The sequence below is a fragment of the Pelodiscus sinensis genome, chromosome 5 (genome assembly GCF_052426305.1).
Source record: "Pelodiscus sinensis isolate ZL-2025 chromosome 5, ASM5242630v1, whole genome shotgun sequence".
Lineage (NCBI taxonomy): Eukaryota > Metazoa > Chordata > Testudines > Trionychidae > Pelodiscus > Pelodiscus sinensis.
This window is the reverse complement of record NC_143056.1, coordinates 123,721,991-123,748,086: the sequence shown is the minus strand read 5'-3', so window position 1 is coordinate 123,748,086 and position 26,096 is coordinate 123,721,991. Positions and strand designations below refer to the sequence as shown.

At 46.1% G+C, this 26,096-nt stretch overlaps 1 protein-coding gene across 1 annotated transcript in view; it reads left to right on the top strand.

Annotated features, from left to right (window-relative positions):
- LOC112547202 (solute carrier family 9 member C1) overlaps positions 1–26,096 on the top strand; it is a 384,240-nt gene that overhangs the window by 71,777 nt on the left and 286,367 nt on the right. Inside the window, exons 5-6 of the mRNA XM_025188925.3 lie at positions 4,119–4,235; positions 6,587–6,748. Of these exons, the coding sequence (XP_025044710.1) occupies positions 4,119–4,235; positions 6,587–6,748 (279 nt within the window). The remainder of the gene's footprint in view (positions 1–4,118; positions 4,236–6,586; positions 6,749–26,096) is intronic.

Here is a 26,096-nt window from a genome sequence, read left to right as displayed (position 1 = left end):
GACCAGGTAATCCAAGCCAAGTGGACACCGAACAAGCAACAAGTAAATATCAAATTGCTCGAGCTCACAGAAGTCCGGTATGTGTGCATGCACTTCTGCCAGATAATATGCAACAATACAGTCTGCATACTGACGGACAACACGACAGCAATGCACTACATCAACAAGCAGGGTGGTGTCCATTCTTGCCAGCTCTGTCGAGAGGCAGTACAGTTATGGGAATGGTGCATCCTTCGGCACATTCACCTCATAGCCACATCTATCCCAGGCAAAGACAATATGTTAGCGGACTATCTCAGCAGAAACTTCTACCTCAATCATGAGTGAAGATCAACAGATCGACCATCAACCATCTGTTCCACAGTTGAGGGTTGCCACACACAGAAATTCACGGTGCCCTTGCTATTGCTCCAGAGCAGGATTGGGCCTGGGCTCTCCGGGCTCACATTCAGTATCAGAAGGGGTACACTCCACTAGCATATACCTTTCCACCAATTCTTCTCATCCTGAGAATGATACTCAAAATAAAACAGGAGAGAGCCAAAGTGATACTGCTAGCGCCACGGTGGCCAAGACAGACTTGGTATCTGGCCCTTCTACACATGGCCAGGAGTCCCCCACATTGGTTCCCTCCCCTTCGGTCACTGCTCACGCAACAGAATGGGAATATTTGTCACCTTGCCATCGAATATCTTCACCTGCACTCATGGCTCCTTGCTGGCTAAGTACGACAGAGATCCAGTGTCCTCCGGAAGTTCAAACTATCCTCACAAACATTTTCAGACCTGTAACGAAGAAAACTTATACTGAAAAATGGCAGCATTTCACTAGCTGGTGCTCGACTCTACACTGCACCCCCACTCATAATTACCTGCTTACTACACCTTCGCAACTCCGGTCTATCCCTCAGTTCTATCACATTCTCCTTCGCAGCCATATCCATATTCCACCTGCCTGTACAGGAACATTCAGTTTTCACTCATCCATCAATCGAGATTTCTGCAAGGTTTGCATAATATATTCCCACCAACTAAAGAACCAGTCTCTGCATGGGATTTTAACCTCGTGCTAAGTGCAGTAAACAGGCAAACCATTTGAACCACTAGCTACGTGCTCCCTTTTACGCCTATCCATGAAGGTGGCCTATCCATGAAGGTGGCCTTCCTGGTGGCTATTACCTCCGCATGAAGGGTGGGAGAATTGCATGCGCTTCTCCGACCCACCTTATACAGTCTTCCACAAGGACAGGGTGGTCCTCTGGACCCATTCTTAATTCTTTCTCAAAATACTTACTGTGTTCCATTGTAATGAACCAGGTAATTTACTTGTCTTCTTCCCCAAACCTCATAGTGATGACATGGAAAAGATTCTCTATACCCTTGATGTCCTCAGGGCGATGACCTTTTACTTGCAACGAACACGCTCATTCCGCAAAATGACTCGCTTGTTCGTCTCCTCCGCAGAGAGATCTGAGGGACTACCGATCTCTAAACTGAGACTGTGGATCGCAGACTATAGAAGACTGGCTCATGCCATATTCAACAAACAGACTCGTTCGGCCATACGTACCCATTCCATGAGGGGAATGGCAGCTTCCACAGACTTCCTCCGCGGTATCCCTATGGATGAGTTCTGCAGAGCAGCCACATGGGCTTCCTCTCACACTTTCACTCATCACTATACAATCCAATTGTATGCAGACTCTCACACTTGATTCAACTGCTCAGTACTTTCAGTATCTGAAACAAGCCTTCTGAAGGTCCCACCTTCAAGCACTGATGCTGCTCTATAGTCCCCTAAAGATTAAGCACCCATAGAGACACTCCTCGAAAAAGAAGGGAAAGTTACTCACCCTGTGCAATAACTGGAGATCTCAGAGATGGTTGTCCCCGTGGGTGCTCCATCACCCACCCTCTTCCCCTCTGCTTTGGATTCTGTTTGGGTCCTGATCAGAGACGAACTGAGGAGCCAGCTGGCCATGCGTGCGCATCACACTCCCCAGGCTTCTCACGCCTGAGGCCAGGTCGGGAGTAGGGCACTGCTACCAAGAATCTCCGACTGGTGGGCGCAGCGGCGCTGGTGCATCTAAAGGTGGAGCACCCATGAGGACAACCATCTCAAAGAACTCCTGTTACTGCACAGGGTGGGTAACCTTCCCTTTCGTGGGCAAAAAACCCTTTGCCCACACAAGCTTATGATACTATATATATTTTTATTAGTGTCTAAGGGCACTAACATAGCAGTGTTTTTTCAGAATAACTGACATTATTCCGAAATAACATAATGTATGTCTACACTACAAGCTTTTATTTTGGAGTAATGTGCAACTGGAGGACTTCTTACTCTGACTCATGATAACCCTCATTTCACAAGGAGTAAGGGAAGTCAAAGGAAGAATGTTCTTCCTTTGACTTCCTGCTATGGAGACAGCACCAAAAGCTGAATTAAGCTATTTTGACTTAAACTATGTAATTGATGTAGGTGAAGTTGCATAGTTTAATTCTGCTGTAGTCCTGCTGTGTAGACGTACCCGCAGGTGTCACAAGACTATGTGTTGTTTACACAGTATCTGGTGCCTCTTCTCATTTCTTGTTACCCATGATCTTTGTATTTGTTTACAGCCATTTTAGTTGTTTCTGCTTGGCTTTAGTTTGATTCCTCACCCAATTTGATTCAATGATTTCACTGCCAGTGTTGCTTATCTGACTGTTGGTGTCAGTGCCACTTACGCTATCTTTTGTCATTGTTGTGCAAAGTCGACTTCTCAGTTGTTCCTTTCTCCCATACTGTGTCCTCTCTTACTTTATTTTCCTCTCAGTGTTAGAATCAGGTGTGGACATTGTGTACCACAACTCTCTCTCCTGAATTCCTAGTTTTAAATCTTACAATCCATTTGAGGCAACTTCCATTCCAGAAATCTATTTTCTTCCCTATTCATTTGTAGATTGTCCCACGAGAACAGAATGCTTTCCAGGGGTTGAACATCCCAAAGCCCTTTTTATTGCATCCTTTGTCTGAGTTAGCTATTGATCATCATTATCTTGTTCTTCTTTTCACTGTCCTTTTCTAGGGATAAGTAGGATCCCACTGACAATCCCTAAGCATCCTTATCTTTACACATCTTCCCTAGCGTGGTGTGGTCGTCTTTGATGTATTTCACTTAAATCTAGTAGTATCATTTGTTCCCATGTAAGGGACCATCAGTATTCTTCTTTTCTGTTCCCATAAGGAGACTCTTCAGCCTCATGTCTGCATTCCACATATTAGCTCCCAATAGACCGCATGCCCTTCTTCTCCCCAGATCAGGTCTGGGAACAAGCCTATCTGTTTATGTACTCTTCCTGGTGTTTGTGCAGTTGTTTGGCCTTCCTCCTCCTGTTCTTTCTGGCCATAAGTCTTCTTGTTGTTTCTAACTTGCAGTCTTTTGTGAGTCATCCTGTATTATTTATTCTTCTCTTCTTATAAGACTAGTCAAATGCATGACCTGCTCTGGATGCTACTAATGAAAACATTCTGATCTGTGCTGGGGCACATGGACACCATCGGTGATAAACATATGCAGAACATTTCTAAGAACCATTTTTACTATCCAACAGTAATAATTCTGTATTTATCTGTAACCAAATAGAGTTCCTCAAGATGAGCCTCTGCATATTGACACTTTGTGCTCCGTGCCCCACTTCCATGGAGTTTGAGATTAGGAATTCCCAAATTATGAGAAGGAACTGGAGGGCAGTTGAGGCTGTTCCTTGTTGTTCACACCCTCAGAACCCTCCAGGATAAATAAGTAACTTAAGTGTTGTCTACGTGCAGAAGTTGCATCAATTTAACTTGGCTTTAAACTGTTTTAGTTAAACTATTGCAAATCCCTTTGTAGATGCTCTCATTTCATTTTAAGAGTGCCTTTTTCTGGCTTAATTTAAACTTGTTCCCAATCAATTTAAACTAAAATAAAATAAATTTGGTTTAAGTTGATAATATTGTTTCCATACAGTCGTTTGTGCAGCATACTTAAAATAGTTTAAAATCACACCTTAAGTTGAATTCATGCAGTTTCCATGTAGCTAATGCCTTAGTTTTAATTATTTCCTATAATAGTTCTTTTTTCTTTTTTTAAGGTCTTTCAAAAATTGTCATTAATCTGATTAAAGGAGAAAGTTTGTTCAATGATGCTACCACGGTAATTGTTTTTGAACTTTACAAGGATCTTGTATTTGGTCATCATACTGAATATGGTAAGGCAATATTTTCCATAATATTTCTTCTTTTTTGATCCTAAAGTACTCTGAAACCTGTGTGATCCTAATTACGCTACATAATTCTGTTTTCTCTGGTAAATACAAATTAAATTGACACTTTTTGAGGCAAGATAAATATATTTAAAACATTCAAAAATAAAGATACATAATACTGAATGATATTCGTTTTTATATTACATAGTTTAATAAAACTGTTTGGGTTAAAAGAAATCCTTTGTTTTACATATTTCATGTTGCTTTAGAAATTTCAAATGTGTGACGTTTTAGAATCAACAATGTATGAATTATATCAGTTGAGGAGCCAGAGGGTGTGGTCATTGGATTGAGCATGTGTGTTGCAAGAATCAAATTTTGTCAGTAGCTTTTGAGAGGGATATATTTGGAAGACACATTTACATGTCCAACTTTAAGCTCGTTGGGAGTTTCAAAAATCCAATTGGGTGCCCTCTGCTGGCCACTCTCCAGTCTGTGGTGAGGAGGTCCAAGCCTCTGGATGTTTTAAGCCTCCAAAGTCTGCATGGAGTCCAGCCTCTGCTCCAATCTTGGGTTTCCTAGGCACATCCTCAGGGTGCAAACTCTCCCTTCTGAGAAATGGAATCCACTGTCCAGCTGGCTTGTGCCCCCCAGGCATAGACTGAAAAGGATTGAGACCTCTCTTAGCAATAATGTGTCTCTTCCTTGTCACCACCTCCCTCTTCCTTCTGCCCCTCCTTCTTCTCTCCACATCTCTCTCTCCCCAGACTCACATCACTCAAGATCACTGCCCTCCCCCACCAACTGCTTCCCCTGTCCTGCCCACCACAGAATTTGAACAAGTTAAATAAAGAAACAAAACCAAATTACCCTGGCTCAAGCCACTGCTTACCTGTGGGAAAGCTCTAAAAGGTTCCTCCAGCTTAGGTGGAGGGGATCCATTCCTCCTGGCCATTTATTGTTCTGCCTAATCCCACTTCTCATGCTAGCACAAGGTACCTGCTGCCACAAATGATCCAGCCCTTCCTGCAGCGCACACACACAGCATAAGGCTATCTGGCTGGCCTAACTGCGTCTTTGACAAGTCCTTTGAAAAGTGATGATGGGGGAGGCCTGATAGAGCCCCGATCTTCACATTTCTAGCAGAAGGGAGCATGGGCCACTGGCTGCATAGAGGTGGGGAGATCAACCTGAAACTCCGGCTTCCTCTTGCACAGGAACTAGGCAGTGAGGCTCCACCTGACCCTGATACAGAGTAAAGGCTGGTCCTGCTCTTCTGTGCCAGGTGTGACTGGGCAGGCTCAGCCCAGCATGATCCAAGTGTGGGAGGGGTTAGTGTAGGGGGATCTAGATGTGGGGCAGTCTGGGTGTGGGTGGCTCCATGGGAGAACTGGATGCACAAGGGCTCGTTGGAGGGTTCAGGGTGTAAGGGAAATGGGACTTTGAGCTCAGGGGAGGAGACAGGGGAAGGTGGGGCTTGGTATGGGGTCCTGGTGTTCTGGGGAAGTGGGACTTCATAGGATAGGGGATCCTGATTCAGTTTGCTGGGGTTCAGTAGGGTAGGGGGCTTGGTGGGGGAGTCCAGGGGTAAGGAAGCAGGACTTGTCAGGATTAGGGTTAGATGGGCCTTCTTAACCCCAGCTGCTGCTGAGGGGACACTGTATACTGGATTCCTGCTCCCTCCCCCACCCTGATTTCTCATCCCCTTTTCTTCGCCATCCTTCTCCTCTCCCCATTCTTTCCCTACAGCCTCTTCGCTCCTGCCCTTTATTCTCACCTCTCATCCAACTCCACTTGAAGGGCACAGGAAACAGGAAGTATGTGGGGAGAGGACAAGAAAGGGAGGGGAGCGGGCAGCTATCTCTGCAGGGCTCATTGCACTAGGCAACACCCTCCCCCCCACCCCGCCCACCACCACCACCACCACTCCACCTGCCATCAAGAGGGATGGGGACTATGGAGAGAGCTTGCAGGGAGAGGGCAAGGTGAGAAGTGCCTCCAGCAGTGGGTTGGGAAAATGAAACCAAACCTACCCCAATCCACACACTAGCGGGCGGAGGAGAGCCAACAGAGCAGGAAGAGTGCAAAGAAGGTGGGGCAGTAAGGAGGAATAGTACTTTGCCCACCCTTGTTTTTGTAAGTCTTTGAGCTTTTTCTTGCCAAACTAATGTTCTTTTGGAAGCTATGTGGACAGAGATTAGCTGAGCATTTCCTAGTTATTAAATGTTTGGATTTGGTGTTTTTCCCAGAAGGCAAAGGGACAAGTAACTCTTTGCAACAAGAATTTTAACTGCACGTTAATTTTAAAAGTGAAATGCTAATTTGTAATTAAGTCTTATTTTCTTCTTTTACAGTCAAAGAGGTTATTATTAAATTAATATTAAAATTTTTTGCAAGTACCATATTTGGATTTTTGAGTTCAAGACTGATTATATATTGGCTGTCTCATATCTTCAATGATGGGTTAACTGAAGTAATTCTGAGTTTCTCAATGACATACATGATTTTCTTCATTGGTAAGATAAGGACTAACAGTGTCCCTACTAATTCAACAACAAAAAAATGAACATGATTTTCTGAGTTTTTTATGCATATTCAAATAAACTTGTATTTACTGGCAGAGAATGTAGAATTACAGTAACATTAACCTAGCCATGTTTGACCTTTCTTTAACATTATAAACAGAAACACGGTAAATTAAATATTTAACAATAGACCTAGGAATAAATACTAATTAAAAAATGTATGTGACAATCATAGAACACTAGAACTGGAAGGGACCTCGAGAGGTCATCAAATCCAGTCCCCTGCCCTCATGGCAGGACCCAGCACTGTCTTTAGACCATCCCCGATAGATGTCTATCTAACCTTCTCTTAAATATCTCCAGAGATGGAGATTCAACAACCTCCGTAGACAACTTATTCCAGTGATTCATCACCCTGACAATTAGGAAGCTTTTCCTAATGTCCAACCTAAACCTCCCTTGCTGCAGTTTAAGCCCGTTGCTTCTTGCCCTATCCTCAGAAGCTGAGAACAATGTTAGTACTATATTGAGAGCCTTATATTTTGTTGTTTGACTTGAATTTGACCTTTTTAGCTTTAATATTACATTAAAGCATCTTGTATTTATATAGAATTTCTTATTTGTCTGCTTGTAAATTCAAGTGTCTTAGTTACCATGAGTCCAGTTTTGCGGGGTAGAGAGGAATTGAAACGAATAAATGGAAAAACTTTAAACAATTTAAAAAATTTAAGCACTGCAGGTTAATAAATGAAAGTTTTACTGTTCTCATAGTTATGTTACCAAGGCTATGTTGTACATATTTTAAATGTATTATACAAGTTTAAGAAAAATAGTTATATATTAAACTATATTCTTTTTAAAAGAAAAAAGATTACAAAATATGATATATGGTGTTTGCAATAGGGATGTTAAATATCAATTAATTGAATAGTCGAGTAACCTCATGAATTCTTATTAGTTAAATGACTATGCTATAGTTCCTAGGAGCAGGACTGGCAACCAATGCACTCCAGCCTCATTCCCAAGGAGCTTCCTGCCACTCCATGCTGCTGCTAGGTGGGAGCTGGTTCATGAGGGGAGCCAACTTTTTGAAAACCAGCCCCCTTTGTGGACCCACTGCCTGTTGCCCTTTGCTGCAGCCCCTATCTAGGGTGGTCTGAGCTCCTGGACCTGTTGCGAGGTAGAACTGAACTGGGCTTCCTGCAGCCTATTTTCTAATACACTTTAAATGCAGAGCTACAGCAAGAGTAGGTCCTGAAGCTGTCGTAAACCAGAAATGAGTGGGGCTGCTGGCTAGCCTGCTAAAAAATTTACTGGCGGGAAGGAGAGGGAAATGCGTGTAACCGGTAGCATTAACCTATGAGCTTTTGCTCATCAGTTAATCGACTACTCTCTTAAGATCCCTAGTTTGCAAAATAGCCACATAAAGTTTTCAGTGTAAATAAATAGCCTCACGTGGACAGTCAGTATATTGCATACCACTTCTTTTTTGCTTAAATCAGTTTTGGAGAGAAATAAGTAGACAATGAAACTGTACAATTTAGATTTGAGGCTCAAGCTTTCTCTGGTTTTGCTGGGCTTCAAATAAGGTGGATAAGGTGGTGCTCCTGAGTAGGAGTCTTTCTCTTGCATCAGATCTCTCAACTATAATACATAGTGCTCTCAGCGGTAGTTCAAAGCTTCAGCCTCTCTAAAATGGGTTTCTTCATATTCAAGACATAAAAAGGCCACATAATGTTATATAAATAAAACATAGCATCTTGGGGTTCGTGACAATTTGTTCATTTATTCTGAGAGCCTACAAAAATTTTTTACCTGCGAATCATAATGTGTAAGTGATATGTACCTGAAGCATTATAAATACACTATAGACACACATTTTTGTAAAACATCTTTTCTCAAAGATGTTTTAAAACTTTTGATTTTGAGAAATTTCCTGCCTTTCTATTGTTGATGGAATAGTGCACACATCCCCTTAAGTTAAAGATTGACATTACCCATTCAGAGAAGAGAGAGGTTTTCTTATTTCTAAAGAGCTGACAAGTTCATTATTCTATTGTACTGATGTTTGCACTTTTAGCGGGCCTATTCATTGTTGTTTTGTTTCTGAAATATTTTACATTGAGGCCAGTCACCTTTTCTATGTGTATCTTTAAGTTTTTCTTTCTGTCTTCTTATCATAGGCAGGGCCCGACAATTAACCTGTAACGAGTAGATTTTAGCCTGGCGTGGCCACGCAGCACGGTCTGTGCATGTGCAGCGCGCGGTAGCTCGTGACTGGCGAGCGAGGCTCGCCGCTGCTTGGTGAGCTCTGATCATAGGTTAAGTTCTTCACTCCAGCCAAACTTTGGTGTGATTCTTCTTTAATAATATCTGACTCCAACTAGGGATGTTAAATATCAGTTAATTGAATAGTCGATTCACCTCATGAATTTTTGTGGGTTACTCAACTATTCTCTAGTACCCGGAGGCAGAGCCAACAGCCAGTGTGCACTGGCTCCACTCCTGAGAAGCCCCCTGCCACTCAACACTGCTGCCACTGTATCATGGGGGGCCAGGCGAGAGCTGGTCCGCAAGGGTAAAAACCAGCTCCCTTTGTGGACCATCTTCCTTTTGCCCTGCACTGCTGCCTCTGATACAGGGGCATCAGCCCCTGTCCAGGGGAGGTCTGAGCTCCTGGACCTGGCGCAAGCCGGGACTGAGCTGTGCTGCCTGCCTGTCTGCCTAGCACTTTAAATGCAGAGCTGCACCAAGGGTAGGTCCTGAACCTATTGCATGCCAGGACTGAACTGGGCTGCTGGCAAGCCTGCTAAAAAAATTACTGGTGGGCTGGAAGGGGGAGAAATGTGTGTAGTTTATAGCATTAATCTATAAGTTTTTGCTTATTGGTTATTTGGTTAATCAACTATTCTATTACATTCCTAACTTGAACAAAGTACCTCTCCACTCTCAACTTAGACTGTGAATTAAATAACAATTATGAGTGAGGTTGCTAGATCACCACCTGAATTTGTGGCCAGAAGTTCTTGCATTTCACTAATCATTTCTGCTTGTTCAAGTATAATTTAAGCAAAATTGTCCTTTGGTTAGAGACTGACATTGTCCGTTACAGAAATATTCTTTGCTAGTAGGAAAGTAATTTATTTAAATTGAAAATTATGCACTGTACATTTTTTACATAGAAAGATGATATTCTTTGTTGGGCGATTTCCCTGTGAATGCTCTATCTCAGGTGTATGTATATCCCTGCATCATTGATTGGAGAATTTCAGCAACAGTGTCTGTCTCGGTTGTGCCTGCATATGACTGTCTCATGGCACAGTTGTCATCTCATCTATTGTTAGCCTGAGACAGAGCTCCGCAGTGGTGTCCCAACTAGGGATGTTAAATATCGGTTAATTGAATAATTGCCTATCCTAATTCATTCTTATTGCTTAGATGACTATTCCATAATTCCTGAGGGACGTGGCTGGCAGCCATTGTGCTCCGGCCTCACACCTGAGGAGCCCTTGCCGCTCTGCACTGCTTCCTATGCTTCAGGATGCCAGGTGGGAGCTGGTCTATGAAGGGAGACAGTTTAAAAACCAGCTCCCCTTGTGGGCCAGCTGCCTGTCACCATGAGCTGCTTCCTCTGATAAAGATGCAGCAGAGTGGGGTCTGAGCTCCCGGACCTGGCACTAGCCAGAACTGAGCCAGGCTGCCTGCCAGCTGCTAATACACGTGAAATGCAGAGCTGCAGCCAGGGTAGATCCCAGACCCATCGCAAGCCAGGACTGAGCCAGGCTGCTGACCAGCCTGCTAAAAAATTTACTGGTGGTTGGCGGGGGAAGAAGGGAAATGCGTGTAGTCTATAGCAGTAACCTGTAAGTTCTTCATCAAGTGGTGTCCCTGTGGATGCTTCACTCAGGTCTCGGTGCGTGCCTGTGTCGGGTATCAGAGATTTTTGGTAGCAGTGCCCCATACGCCACACCTGCGCACACAGCAGCCCCGCCCCCCCCGCCTCCCCGAGATCCTGTGGAATGCGCACGTGGTGCAAGTCCCATCAGTTCCTTTTCAACTGTCCCTGGCTGAAGACTGAATTCACAGCAGTGCTCTTCTTCCTGACAAGAAAAATTGAAATCCTCTATTATTTTTCGCTCTTTACCTCATAATTTTGTTTAGTTTGACCTTTTTCCGCGTTGACTTCGCTCAAAAGGGGGGAGAGGAGGAAGCGGCAGCCGCTGCAGCTTTTCTTCACCGCAACAATGCTGGGTTCTCCTGGCTTCAAAAAATGTGATTCCTGCAGAGACTCAATGCCTACCTCAGATGGCCATGGCTCATGTGTCAAATGCCTCGAGGAGTCTCGTGGCGCAGAATTGCCATCATTGCTAGAATAGGATGGCAAGGGCAAGAAAAGATCGCAAAACACAGCTCAGAGCTATTCTCTGGGCAAAGTCTCTTCAGTTACCAAGGAACAAACCAGAGCAGGTGCGGGCACAGCAATAGCCCTTGGGTAGGGAAGCTTCATCACCCCACAAAGGGCTTTCCTGGCATGCTCCCTGTCTGAGCTGCCTGGAGCCTCTCATTCCCCGGTGCCATCAGTCTCTGGTACAGTGGAGAAATACAAGTCAGCGCTAGCCAGAAGTGCCCTCATTGCCTGAATATGAAGGCAAGGGCTAGAAAAGACTGCGAAATGCGGCTCAAAACTATTCTGTGGGCAAAGTCTCTTCAGTTACCAAGGGACAAACTAGAGAAGGTGTGGGTACAGCAAAAACCCTCAGGTAAGGTAGTTTCATCCCCTTGCAAAGGCTCTCAAGCCACAAGGGCTTCCCCAGCATGCTCCCTGTCCAAGCTGCCTAGAGCCTCTCGTCTCCCAGTACCATCAGTCTCTGGTACCACAGAGAAATACAAGTCAGTGCCAGCCAGGAGAGCTGAGGCACAAACTAAAACCGCCAGATCAACTGGCACCACTGAGGCAGCAGCTTCAGAAAAGGCACATATGCCTCCTTCATCAGCTCCAGTGAGCTCTTCCTCTGCACCCACTCTGACCGGGCAGAAAGTGCTGCACAAAACATGGCACCTACAAAACTCTCCTCAGTCTTATTCAAGAGGAGTAACTGGCTCACCAAGCTCCATGGCTCGGGCATGCTAACACTTCACAGAGTGACCCCCACTTGCCTACACCTCTATCCCCAATATCTGATTATGGTAGTGGGCATAGGAGCAGTCTTTCATCAGGCCACTCCCTCCTTCTTCGAGTGGAGTCCCCGTGGGTGCTCCATAGTAGGTGCTGGGCTCGCCCTGGCACCACAGATCGGAGACTCTTCAGTAGCAGTACTCTGCCGAACCGCGCATGCGCAGCAGGATCTCATGGTGTTTGTGCTCTTTTCTGTTCTCGCGCAGTCCAGCCCCCGCCAGTTCCTCTCAATCGCCTCAGGCTGCAGATGGAGTGAACTGGTCTCCTCAACCTTCTTCCTCTTACTTCTGCATGAGCTTGTTCTCTTCCTAGTTTCTTCTCCCTTACTCCTGCATATCCCTCTCGTTATCCCCCTAGTACAAAAAAAATAAAAATAAAAAGGTTTTTTCCCTGTTGATAACCAAGTTTTAATCCTGTTTTTATATCTTCCCTAAAGTTTTCTAGAGTTAGTAGTATACATAGTTTATAAAGCCTAACTTGTTGGCTTCTTCATCTAAAAAACAACAACAACAAAAACCCCATTTTAATATTTTGAAGAAATGCTGTCCCCCTTGGGTTTTAAATAATGTGACACTTGCCAAGAGGCAGTGCCTGCCTCGGATGGCCATTCCTCCTGCATTCGCTGTCTGGGAGAGACCCATATCCCTCAAAAATGCCCACATTCCATAAAACTGACTGTGAGGGCCAGATGGGAAAGCTAGATGAGGCTCTGCATGATTTTGTTTGACGAAGCACTTCAGCCAGAAAACTCTGGAGGTGTAGCCTCCTCAGGGAAGCCTCCGAAGCGTAGGGCTTGTTCCCCTACCACAACAATGTCTAAGAGGCACAGGGCATCACCTACGAGATCTCTGCCTGTTACCTCACAAAGCAGAGTCAGTTTGGGAGATAAGCCTGGGACAACCGGCACTTCAAAACCGCGCCCAAAGGCTCCCGCGGTGCCAGAAACAAAGAAACTGGCAAACGATACCAGCAGTGAGATCTACGTCGGTACCGGCCGCATCCTCGGCATGGAGGGAATCTGCGCTGAGAGCACCATTGGCACTGGCAGCTCCGACCTCACCATCGGTGCTGACTACGGCTTCGGTGCGCGATACGACACCGAGCTCAGTGACACAACCCGCTATGGCACTGACTCTGCACATGGTCGGCACCGACGTGGCCAGCACTGCATCAAGTCTTCATCGGTACCGAAGCCGTTCACACTCCTGGTTGTTGATTTTTTCACAGTCACTGTCTCCACTGGCACTGCAGTCCCCCACACTACATGATGCACGCCGGCACCTATCCCCGCATTCTCCAAGGCAAAGGCTACCCTTCACCATTCTTAGCAGCTGCCACAAGTCATCAGCATCATTGTCACCACAGATGCTATTCTGTGTCGCCAACCTCGTCTAGAGTTTCGTATGCTCACTCTCATTCACCCTGCTCAATCCGTTCATCTCATTGGGAACAACCCTGGTACTTATTCTGATTGACTTTACTATCGCGACGACCACTACCACTGATACTCCCCCAGTCGACACTCATACTATTACAGGTTTAGGTCTTGCGGAAGGTCATTCTGCGACTGCATATCAACCAGACAGTCCCCAACTCCATCCCCTCCCACTCAAATGGGCCAACCTGCATCTTCTCAACGTCAACCGTCGGAACCTGACAACACGCAGCTTTCCACCATGGAAGACACAACTGCAAGAGGTTTCCCCCATGGACCGCTCCTCTTCATCCCCGGATGAAGCTGTAATCTCAGGAGCTAGCTCCCCACCTGACGACCTTTGTCAATTCCAGGAGCTCTTAAAGAGGGTAGCCATAAGCCAGGAAATCCACTTAGATGAAATAAAGGAGAAGCAACATCGTCTCCTCAAAAACCTTCAGCCTCAAAACAGAGCAAAAATAGCCATACCGCTAGATCAGGCTATACTTGAGGTTGCTGAAGAGATATGGCAGACCCTGGCCTCTGCACCACCGACTAGCAAAAAAGTAGACAGGAAATATTTTGTGCCCCTTAAGGGGATGGAGTTCCTTTTTATCCATCCCCAGCCGAATTCCTTAGTGGTGGATGCAGTACACCAAAGAGCAAAAGCTCCACAATATAGAAATACCGCCGATAAAGACACAAAACGACTAGACTTACTCGGTAGGAAGGTGTATACATCCGTGATGCTCATGCTCTGGTTAGCCAACTACACAGCACACCTTTCTAACCATATCTTCAATAACTTCACAAAGCTTATACCCTTTCTAGACCACTTACTGGAAGCAAAGCAACCCATACTCAGATCAGTCGTCCAGGAAGGCTATACATCAGCCAGAACTGCCCCACAAATAGCTATGGATGTGGTGGGCACAGTAGCAAGATCCACAGTGGTGCTGATGTGACACGCTTCTTAACTTCAATCAGCTACAGTTTCCAAAGATCTGCAGACTAAAGTCGAGGATTTGCCCTTCGACAGAGACAAGCTTTTTCTGAAAAGACTGAAACCGTGCTACACTCGTCCAGGGACTCTCGCAGAACACTTCAGATGTTGGGTGTATATACTCCTCCATACAGGCATCAACGTTATCCTCCATACCAGCGACGCTATGACTATCCTTATGTCCGACACCAATGGCAGAACCAGCAAAGGGCCCTTGACCATCAACGCAACAGACAAAGTCCACAGAGGCATCAAAACCAGGGGAATTGTACCCAGACCCCACTGAATACCAAACAGGCAGGTTTGACGCCTCGATCGAGGGTACGCAGACAAACGCAAATATCGGCAAAAGTCACCATGGTCACCAATATCACCACTGACTGAGGCCCTTTTACCGCCAAAGGGTCTCAATCACCACCGACAAAGAGGTGTTAGAAATAATCCGATCAGGATACTCCATACCCTTCGTCACCATCTCCTCCACCTCCCTTCCCCCACTCCGTCCCTCTTCAGGGACCCATCTCACGAAATCCTACTATGAACTGACGTTGACCACTTCCTCTCCATTGGTGTGATAGAATCAGTCCCTGCACAATTCATAGGCAGGGGATTCTACTCCCATTATTTTCTCACTCAGAAGAAGTCGGGTGGATGGCGACCGATATTAGATCTCCGGAACTTGAACAAGTTCTTACGGAAACGACGTTTCAAAATGGTGACCCTTGCTTCGATAATACCTGTGTTAGATCAAGACGACTGGTTTGTGGCTTTCAACCTCCAGAATGTGTATTTTCACGTCACAATCCACCTGGCACACAGATGATTCTTACGATTCATAGTTGGAACAAATCCCTTCCAATACAGGGTCCTCGCCTTTGGCCTTTCCACTGCCCCCAGGGTATTCTCAGAAATCCTGGCGGTAGTAGTGGCACACCTCCGCCAAGAGGGGGTGATCATATTCCCCTATTTAGGCGACCGCCTACTCAAAGGTTGTTCTTGCACCAATGTTTTCGGTATGCTCAAGGCCACTATGAGAGCTTTCCATTCCCTTGGGCTACTCATCAACAACCAAAAGTCCATTTTTCAACCGACTCGAGTTAGAATTCATCAGTGCCCATAGAGACTCGATTGCCGCAAGAGCTTACTTACCCGTTCAGAGGTTCCAGACCATTGAAGACCTCATAGCAGTTGTTCGAGACAGTCCGTCTGTCCAGATACTTACCTGTCTAAAACTCATGGGTCACACGGCAGTTGCAATTTATGTGGTCCGCTACACCAGACTACATCTTCGCAGCCTTCAGTATTGGCTGGCGACCGTATATAACCACACGAAGCACGACCTCTACAGATCAAGTATCAGAGGGGTAGCCGTGTTAGTCTGAATCTGCAAAAGCGACGAGGAGTCCTATGGCACCTTATAGACTAACTGAAGTGTAGGAGCATAAGCTTTCGTGGGCAAAGACCCACTTCGTCAGTTGCATGCATCTGACGAAGTGGGTCTTTGCCCACGAAAGCTTATGCTCCTACACTTCAGTTAGTCTATAAGGTGCCACAGGACTCCTCGTCGCTTCTACAGGTCAGTGACCCCTCCACCATCTGTTATCCAGTCATTCCAGTAGTGGACCAACCACGCAAACCTTCTTGCCGGCATGCCTTTTCACGCATAACAACCCTCCCGTCACATAACCACCTTCTGGGCTGGGGAACGCAGATGGACAAAATGTCAATCCAAGGCCACTGGTCACTTTCTGAGACACAATTCCATATAAATGTCCTGGAACTCCGGGCAATCTTCAATGCCTGCAGATCTTTCCTCAGTCACATCTGCAATACCACTGTGAGGATCTTCAGAGACAACGTCGCTTCATTGTATTATGTGAATCGCCAAGGTGGAGTTTGCTCCCACTCCTTCTGCACAGAAGCAATCTGTTTTTGGAACTGGTGCATTTGTCACGGCATAACACCAGTGGCCTCTTACTTGCCTGGCATCATGAACATTCGTGCAGACTCTCTTAGCAGAAATTTTGCACCGGAGTATGAGTGGGAATTGCACGACGGAGTCCTCCATATTCTCTTCCAAAGGTGGGGTACTCCCCTAATAGACCTTTTTGCCATGCGTCACAACAGAAAATGCCAAAAGTTCTTTTCCAGAGCCAGACTCGGTTCAGGCTCCCTTGGTGACGCATTTCTCCTCAACTGGAGTGGATCTCTCCTCTATGCCTTCCCACCTACAGTTCTCATTCCCAAAGTTCTGCAGAAAATCAAAACATATGGCGCCACAGTCATATTAATAGCACCAGCATGGGCTCATCAGCACTGGTTTACCTTCCTTCGGCGCATGTCACCATGCAGACCATATCAGTTGCCAACCCTTCCGAACCTCCTCACTCAGAATCAAGGGACACTACAACATCTACAAATAATACCTTGTGACTCACGGCATGGCTCCTAGTTGGCTGAATCCTGCCGAATCCCTTTGCTCTACTCAGGTTCAAATCGTACTCATTCACAGTAGAAGGCAGACAACCAGAAATACTTACCTCTCAAAATGGCGCAGATCTGCCTCCTGGTGTGCTATGCAGCAACTGCTCCCTTATTTCCCTCCACTTCACCGTGTCCTCGACTACCTGCTACATCTAAAAGACACAGGCCTAGCATCAGCTTCTCTGAGTTCATTTAGCGGCAATTTCAGCCTTAAGACAGCCTATCGACGGCACCTCCCTTTTCGCCCACCCAACTACCAAGAGGCTCATGAAAGGCCTTTTGAACATAAGTCCCCCTTGTTAATCCGTTCCCCCAGTATGGAACTTGGATGTTGTTCTGAGTGCCTTAATCACTTTGCCATTCGAACCACTAGCAACCATACCTTTGCGCACCTTAACCATGAAACTAGCCTTCCTTCTCGCAGTTACATCAGTACGCAGAGTCAGCGAGCTATCAGCACTAATAGCAACACCACTGTACACTATCTTCTATAAAACCGGGGTAGTCCTAAGGCCTCATCCAGCATTTATACCAAAAGTTTGTTCGTTCTTCCACATCAACGAACCTATTCTGCCGTCCTTTTACCCTGAGCATCACTCCTCACCATGTGAAACGACTCTCCATACACTGGACGTTCGTAGAACCCTCGCTTTTTGTATAGATCGCACAAGAAGTTTTAGGAAAACCGACCATCTAATTGTCTCTAGCCGACAAAACTAAGGGGCAACCTTTATCATCCCACCATATTTCTAAAATCATAACCACATGCATAACACAGTCTATTGCCACCAAGGGTTTATCACTTCCAATGCAACCCCAAGCACATTCTACACAAGCAATGGCAGCATCAACAGCCTTCCTCAAGGGCCTTTCTCTGAAAGACATTTGCAGGGCTGACACTTGGTCTTCACACGATACCTTTGTCAAACACTACGCAATCCAACAAAAATGGCTCTCAGACCCTGCGGTGGTGTCAGCAGTGCTCTGATCAGTGGAGAAATAGGGACTCCGTATCCCACCTTCTGGCTTGTGAGGGTACTGCTGCTCAGTCACCTACTGTGGAGCACCCACAGGGACTCCACTCGAAGAAGAAAGCGAAGTTACTCACCTCGGTGCAGTAACTGTCGTTCTTTGAGATGGTCCCCATGTGTGCTCCACTATCCACCCTTCTTCCCACTTCGGAGTCTCTCTCCCTTTCTCCTGTTTGCAGATTCCGAGGCAGCCTCGAGGAAGTGGCAGGGGCCAGATCGCGCGAGCACAGAAAAGAGTGCAGATGCCATGAGATGCTGCCGTGCATGCGTGGTCCGGCTGAGTACTGCTACTGAAGAGTCTCCGATCTGCGGCACTGGGGCAAACCTAGCACCTAATGTGGAGCACCCACAGGGACCATCTTGAAGAATGACAGTAACTGCACTGAGGTGAGTAACTTTGCTTTCTCCATCGCTAGCTTCCTGGCATGCATACAGGGCATCTCAGTGGAGCCCCGGGATACATGGTAAGAGTACCGACAGTGGTCCTCCCATATCTACTATTCAAGGCACACAGCCTCTACATCCCAGCAATTCTGCATCTGTAGGCACTCATCAACAACCTCTGCACGCTCCTCACCTGCTTACCCACCCTCAGTAATTTCTCAAGCAGGTTCCAGTGAGCATGATAACCAACCTCAGTCAGATTCAGAGAGTCCCTCACATGAACCCAGATCCAGGCAGGGGGAAGCAGTATTCCAGATCTTGCCTTCTCCTCCGGCAGATGATCTGAAACATTTTCAGGAACTTTTCAAATGGGTAGCACAACCACAGGCCATTACATTACAAGAGGTGCAGGACAAACAATACAAATTACTCACCATATTACAACCCTCAGCATCCTCGAAGATAGCTTTACCCATCAATGAAGCTATTCTTGAATCTTTGGATGCTTTGTGGTAAAATTCAGCCTCTGTTCTGCTCACAAAACGCACAGCGGACAGAAAATATTTTGTTCCTGCAAAGGACATGGACTTTCTATTTGCGCACCTTCAGCCAAATTCGCTGTTGGTGGACTCTGAAACAGAATTTAAATCTGTGCCCCATGAGAGAGAACACAAACGGCTAGACACCTTGTGCCGCAAAGTGAACTCTTCTGCCACACTTCAGGGCCATATATCTAATTATACAGCACTATTGGCTAATTACGATTATGCCAATTATGCCAAATTACAAGTCTTGCTACAAGACTTCCCTGAAAACAAGCGACCTCACCTCCAATCCATCATTAAGGAGGGTTTATCAATAGCTAAAATAGCTCTTAAGGCCGCTATGGATCTTGCAGACACCGTAGCTAGAGTCACAGCTACAGCCATAGTAACGCGCAGGGCCTCGTGGCTGCAGTCATAAGGAGTACCAAAGGAATTACAAGCAAGGGTGGAGGATCTCCCCTTTGACAGGAAACAATTGTTTGCTAAAGATGCAGATGAGATCCTACACGCTATGAAGGACTCTCATAAAACGCTATGCACCCCTCCCAATAAGAAGCATAAATACACTCCCTACCAAAAAATGAGGGATTCTAATTACAACTATTACAGGCAGCAGCATAGACCATATGATAACAGGCCCAAGCAATACCCTAATAGGAGGAGGAATCAGCTAAACCAGTCCTCCACAAATCCATCCACCTCTAACAAGCAGCAAATTTGAAGTTTTGGTTGGCCGTCTGAGTGACCACCCCATAAGTCCAATGCAGTTTAATGTCATCTTCGGTCATCATGTTAGACCTTTCTAACAACAGTGTGCCCAAAGTACCACAGACAAATGGGTGCTAGAAATTATCAGATCGATTTATACAATCCCCTTTATTTGGATGCCCCATACCCAACCCCCTACCCTGGTCCTCTTCAGGAACCCCTCTCATGAGCCCTGTTATGGGCAGAGGTGCGAAAACTACTTACCTTAGAAGCAATAGATCATTATCAATACACAGTCCTCCCCTTTGGCCTCTCTATGGCCCCTTGAGTATTTGCAAACACATTAGCCATTGTCATGGCCTTTCTCAGAAGACAAAAAGTCATTATTTTCCTTTACCTAGATGATTGTCTAAGCAAAGGCCCTACCTATCAGCAAACAACGATCATTACAACTATTACCAGGGAATGTTTTTCCCGACTTGTCAAAAGACAAGAGTTCATTGGCATGTTGCTAGATTCAGTCACAGCAAGAGCATACCTCCCACCACAAAGATTCAGGGTGATCTGTGACCTTGTTCAACAGGTCAGACAGGCCCCCTTCTCCACTGTCTGGAAGTGCCTTCAATTATTGGGGCGTATGGAGTCCATAACATTTCTGGTCTTGTTTGCAAGGCTGCACATGTGTTGCCTACAATATTGGCTCGCAATCACCTATGTATACCAACCCAACACAGACTCGCAAAGCACCTCTTGCTTTCTCCACCAGTGCTGCAGTCCCTCCAATGGTGGACATCTCTGAACAACCTCCTCGTCGGTATACCCTTCCACCCACGAGGCCCTTCAGTTACTATAACAACAAATGCATCAGTCATGAGCTGGGGAGCCCACTGTGGCGCAGCATTAGTTCAGAATACATGGGCCCAACACGAGAAACTTTCACATCAATATCCTAGAGCAGTGGTCTCCAACCTTTTTACGTCCAAGATCACTTTTTAAATGTCAGAAGAAGCCAAGATCTACCACCCCATCCTTCCCCCAAAATCCTACCCCCTCCTTGAAGCCCCACCCTCTCTTCTCCTCCTCTCCATCACTTCCTATCCCCAGCCCTTATACACTCTCAGGGTACGGATACACTGCCGCTTTTTTTTCAGATTCTGTCTAGACTGGGCCAAATGTCAGAAAAACTCCTCCTTTTGGATGCCCCCTTATTCCTCATGGAACGAGGAATACAGGGGTTACCCAAAGAGCATGTTTGCTGTTCTGCTAAAAAAAGCGGAAGAACAAACGCATCCCTGGACACGAGTTTTTCCAGGATACCTCTGGAATCCCAGAAAAACTCCTGTAGTCTAACCATACCCTCACTGGGTTGAGACAGGATTTATGGGCTCTGGGGTGGAATAAGGGATTTGGGTGTGGGAAGGGATGAGGGGGGCAACATCTGGGAGGGAATTTGGATGCAGAAAGAGGTAGAGAAGGGGATGCTGGCTCGGGGAGAGGGCTCCAGGATGGGGAGCGTTGGGGTTGCAGTACTGAGCAAGCCACATGCTTGTGGATGTGAGGGTGCAGAAGTTTGGGTTGGAGTATGTGAGGGGCCCAGGGCAGGGAGGTTGGGAGTAAGATGGGCAGTGTGTGGATGGTGCAGATTTGCAGATGTGTGGATGGTACAGGAGTGTTGTGGCAGAAGACTGAGGATATGAGAGGCTCAGGATAGGTGGTTCCAGTGTATGATAGGCTCAGATCTTGGGGGTGGGGAGGAGAGTACAGGAGTGTTATAATGCTGCAGCCAGATGGGGGCTTGGCCCCAACTGGGGATTTGTTGGCCAGGCTTCATTTTTAAATAAATGTCAAACACAAGAAGTTTCAGCATTGTTTTTATTTATGAGAAGGGCATGGAACCTGTTTTGAGTCAGGGGTCACTGATCCACAGAAAAGTCAGTTGAGGCAACACAAGTGAGATGCAAAAAAATAACTCCTCTAACCCTCCCCCCCCATCTCACTAATGTGGCCCCAACTGTGGTGGTGGGAGCAGAGGACATGGTACTGGGGAAGGGTGTTAGTGGGTGCTGGGGCAGGGGACAGGGTGCCAGTGGGGACAAGGGTCAGGGGACAGGGTGTCAATGGGTTCTGCTGCAGGGGACAGGGTGTCAGTTCTGCTAAAGGGGACGGGGTGTCAGTTCTGCTGAAGGGGACAGGGAGTCCCCAGCACGCACCTCCCCTGGGGACTCCTCCCCCCCAGAGGAGAGAAGTCTGGTCGCGCGCCTCTTCTCAGGACTTCTAACCCCCTGCCCATGTGGAGGAGGGAAGCCCCAGCGTGCGCCTCCTCTGGGGATTCCTTCCCCCTCCCGCCTGTAGAGGAGGGAAGCCTGGGCATGCGCCTCTTAATGGGACTTCTAAACCTCCCTCCCCCTCGGTGTGGGGACTCCTACCTCCCTCCACACAGAGAGTCCCCGGCGCACCACAGACCTGCTTTGTGGTACCGCTCTGGCTGTTTGGGGGAGGGGGAGCAGCTTGTGCACTTCCTAAAACCCCAGAAGTTGTGCACAGCTTCTGGACTTCCATCCACCCTGCAGGAAGCTGGCAGTACCTCCCTCGTTGCTGGAGGTGGATAGTGGGGCTTCTTCGGGGTGGGGGATAAGAGGGGGGTCCCGAACGCTTCACAATCGACTGGTGTCAGCCAATGGTCAGGGCAGTGTGTGGTACGTGTGTGTGTGCGTTTGTGTTATACGCCCAAGTCTTCAACTGCTAAGATCGAGATCCCTTTGCAGCGGGCAGCCTAGGAAAGGCTGATGGGCGCCCTAAAGTTTTACACCCGAGTCTTCAACTGCTAGGACCAGGGTCCCTACACAGCGGGCAGCCTAGAGAAGGCTGACGGATGCCCCAAGGGTGTGCAGGGAGAGCTCATTTCATCCGTGTCTTTAGCTGCTAGGACCGGGGTCCCTTCACAGAGGGCAGCCTAGGGAAGGCTGACAGATACCCCAAAGGGTCTGTCCTGTGGAGGCAACAGGACCCAAACGCCCAGCTCTCCCTCGCTGTGTCTGCCCTATTACCGGCTGGAATTCTTTTAATTGCGTCTGGTTCTGTTACAGCAACTGAAGGAGTCAGGTTAAAGCTTAAACAGTTACAGGTTTATTAAAGAAGCTTATAAATCATATGGTTACAATGGCTATTGTTCTATTTCTTAACTGCTAGCAAATATAGATCTTAAAAGTGGTTACAAAGAAAATAAAGATAGAAAATAAGAACAGTAATGGTACCAAGTGACAGCTTAATCTCTAAAGAGCTCTAATTCTATGTATATACTTAAACAAAGGACACATACAGGTACAATTTTTACCCCCTTCTGTGCCTCTCAAATCCAACGGGTCAAGCCAGGGCTGGTCCCTCAATTCCTAGGAAAGACGAATACGAGGTGGGTGTCCCTGTGGAACCTCGGGAGGCCAATCACCTAATCCGACCAGCAGATAGATGGTAGATTGACGCTCAGAGTGAGTGTGCTGCTGGGCCCATCTTTTATACCCATAGGGGCACGTATTCTAGGAGAACACTGTTCCTCGCAAGAGTGTCCCCACTGTGCCAAACTTAAGGCCAGAACTCATAGGGACTGGGCTCATGGCCTCAAACTCACCCTTATGGAAAAGAAGGCACACCCAGCTTCTGACCTGGGAAGACAGCCTAGGGAGGTACATTCATCCCCAGGCTCACTTCAGGGCAAGAAGGCACCCAAAAAGAGGAGTTCCTCTGTGCCCCATAACCAGCCCTCCTTGAGAAAACAGTCTCCGCCTAAATCATTGGCGCAGAGATTTCACAGCACATGCCAAGGGCCGCAACTTACATGTGGTTGCAAATACATGCAAATATATATATGCAAATGTATGCAAAGAGCTTATTTCACACTGATGGGCATGAATACAAAGATTAAGGCAAGACTACACAACACACATGGGCGGCCCGTCCATATAGGCGAACTAGGCGGTTGCCTAGGGTGCCAAATGGTGGCGCAATATCATTGAGGGGTTTGGAGGTGGGGGCGCCAATTGCATGGTTTGCCTAGGGCCCCAGTTGCTCGCAGCTAGTCTAGGGACGACCCTGAACACACAGGCCTCATTTAAGTACGTTCTGGTGATATTAATAAAATACAGTATTTACCCGATTTCCATCCATATGACAGCACTTTTAACGAGCAATTACAGTCCAAGAATTTAAGTATTAAAACACATATTAACAGAAAACCATTATATTGACCTTTTTTTTGTTTTGGCTCCCAGCTGCCGGCCAGGTGTTGAGCCCCACGTAAACTGAAACTGCACTGCAGGCCACAAACAAACGGGCCATGTGCCGCCTGTTGAGTAGCCCTGACTTAGCATGAGTTTAAAACACCATTTAACTTGAGCTAGAGATTTTTATCAGGTCTGGGGCAATGATTGAGTTGTATCTTTAGCTAATACAGGTTGAACCTCTCTAATCCGGCACCCTTGGAACCTGACTAGTTCCTAATGAGAGAATTTTCCAAATGAGGGGAGGTCAGTATTGTCTAGCTGCATTACCAACACTCCCACTGCTTACTGGGCTGTCAGAGGACTTTTAGGGGCAAATTAGAGCTAAATAATGGCACAGAACATTGAGAGCAAGGACTGATGGCTGTAAATAAACTTTATGGGACTGCAGGAAGCTTAGCCACACCCATGAAAGATAATTGCAGGACAATGTAGCACTTTAAAGACTAACAAGATGGTTTATTAGATGATGAGCTTTCGTGGGCCAGACCCACTTCCTCAGATCAAATAGTGGAAGAAAATGGTCACAACCATATATACCAAAGGATCCAATTAAAAAAAACGAACACATATGAAAAGGACAAATCACATTTCAGAACAGGAGGGGGATGCGGGGGGGGGGGGGGGAGGAAGGAAGGTAAGTGTCTGTGAATTGACGATATTAGAGGTGGGGAGAGTGGGATGTTTGTGAGTTAATGGTATTAGAGGTGATAATTGGGAAAGCTATCTTGATAATGTGTAAGATAGTTCAAGTGTTTGTTCAATCCTCTTTGGAGAGTGTCGAATTTTAACATGAATGACAGTTCAGAGGATTCCCTTTCAAGTGCAGATGTAAAAGGTCTTTGTAGCAGAATGCAGGTGGTTAAGTCATTGAGAGAGTGTCCTTTCTGGTTAAAATGGCAAGAAACTGTTTTTTCTTTGTGATCTTGTCTGATATCTGTTTTGTGGGCATTAATCCTTTGGCAAAGTGTCTGAGATGTTTGTCCAATGTACATAGGAGACGGACACTTTCGAAACATGATAGCATAGATTATATTTCTGGATGCGCAGGAATATGTGTTCTTGATCTTATAACTCACTTGGTTAGGTCCAATAATGGTATCAGCAGAATAAATATGTGGACAAAGCTGGCAACGGGGTTTGTTGCAAGGGAAGGTACCAGGGTTGGTATTAGTGTGGTATGTCCTGTGGTTGTTGGTAAGAATCATCTTGAGGTTAGGTGGTTGTCTATAGGAGACTATGGGTCTGTCTCCCAGAGCCTCTTGGAGTATGGCATCCTGTTCCAGTATAGGCTGTAGTTTATTGATAATGTGTTGGACAGGTTTAAGTTGGGGGTTGTAGGTGATGACAAGTGGTGTTCTATTGTTGGTTTTCTTGGGTCTGTCTTGAAGTAGATGGTTTCTAGGTATTCATCTGGCTCTTTCAATTTGCTTTTTTATTTCTCCGGGTGGGTAGTTGAGGTTTATAAATGCTTGGTAGAGATCCTGAAGCTTCTGGTCTCTGTCAGTGGGATTAGAGCAGATGCGGTTGTATCGAAGGGCTTGGCTATAGACGATGGATCGTGTGGTGTGTTTTGGATGGGAGCTGGAAGCATGTAGGTAACTGTATGAGTCGGTGGGTTTTCTGTAGAGAGTGGTGTCTAATTTTCCATTGTTGATTTGTACTGTGGTGTCCAGGAAGTACAAACATCCCACTCTCCCCACCTCTAATATCGTCAATTCACAGACACTTACCTGGACTAGAGAGTTTCACCTGTACTACACTGAAGATAAGCCCTTAGTTAGGAGGAATTGGTGAGAGATTTACTACCATTTATCCTGATCGATCACCTTTTGTATTATAATCTCTGTTTGTTCAAGTGTTTAGCTATCTCCTGGGAGTTTGCAGCAGGATCAACATTGTTATTTCTTCTAGTGTATAGACCTTAAAAGTTGTGTGTGTAATTTTACTCCTGAATTCTCTGAACTGATGTCATTACTTGCGTCAATTCTACCTTGGAAATTGTCCTCATTGATTCCAGTAAGCATGCAATAATAACAGTGATAGGCTGTAGTGTAATTCCTATAAGAGACAAAGTTTCCAGAGGCTCAGATTTCCTCTGTCTTGATTTGAGTATAGTTTGACTGATTTGCGTGTTAAGATTGCCTGAAAATTTAAACTAATGAAATTACAATTTTTTTTGACAGTACTGGTTATAGAGTTCTAATTAAATTTCTTTTCAGATCACTATGCTGCTACTGAAAAATTAAAGTGAGAGGGAGATAAAATTTTGTTAGACTAGCGAGAAATCAAAATGCAATATACCCCTTAATATCTCAGC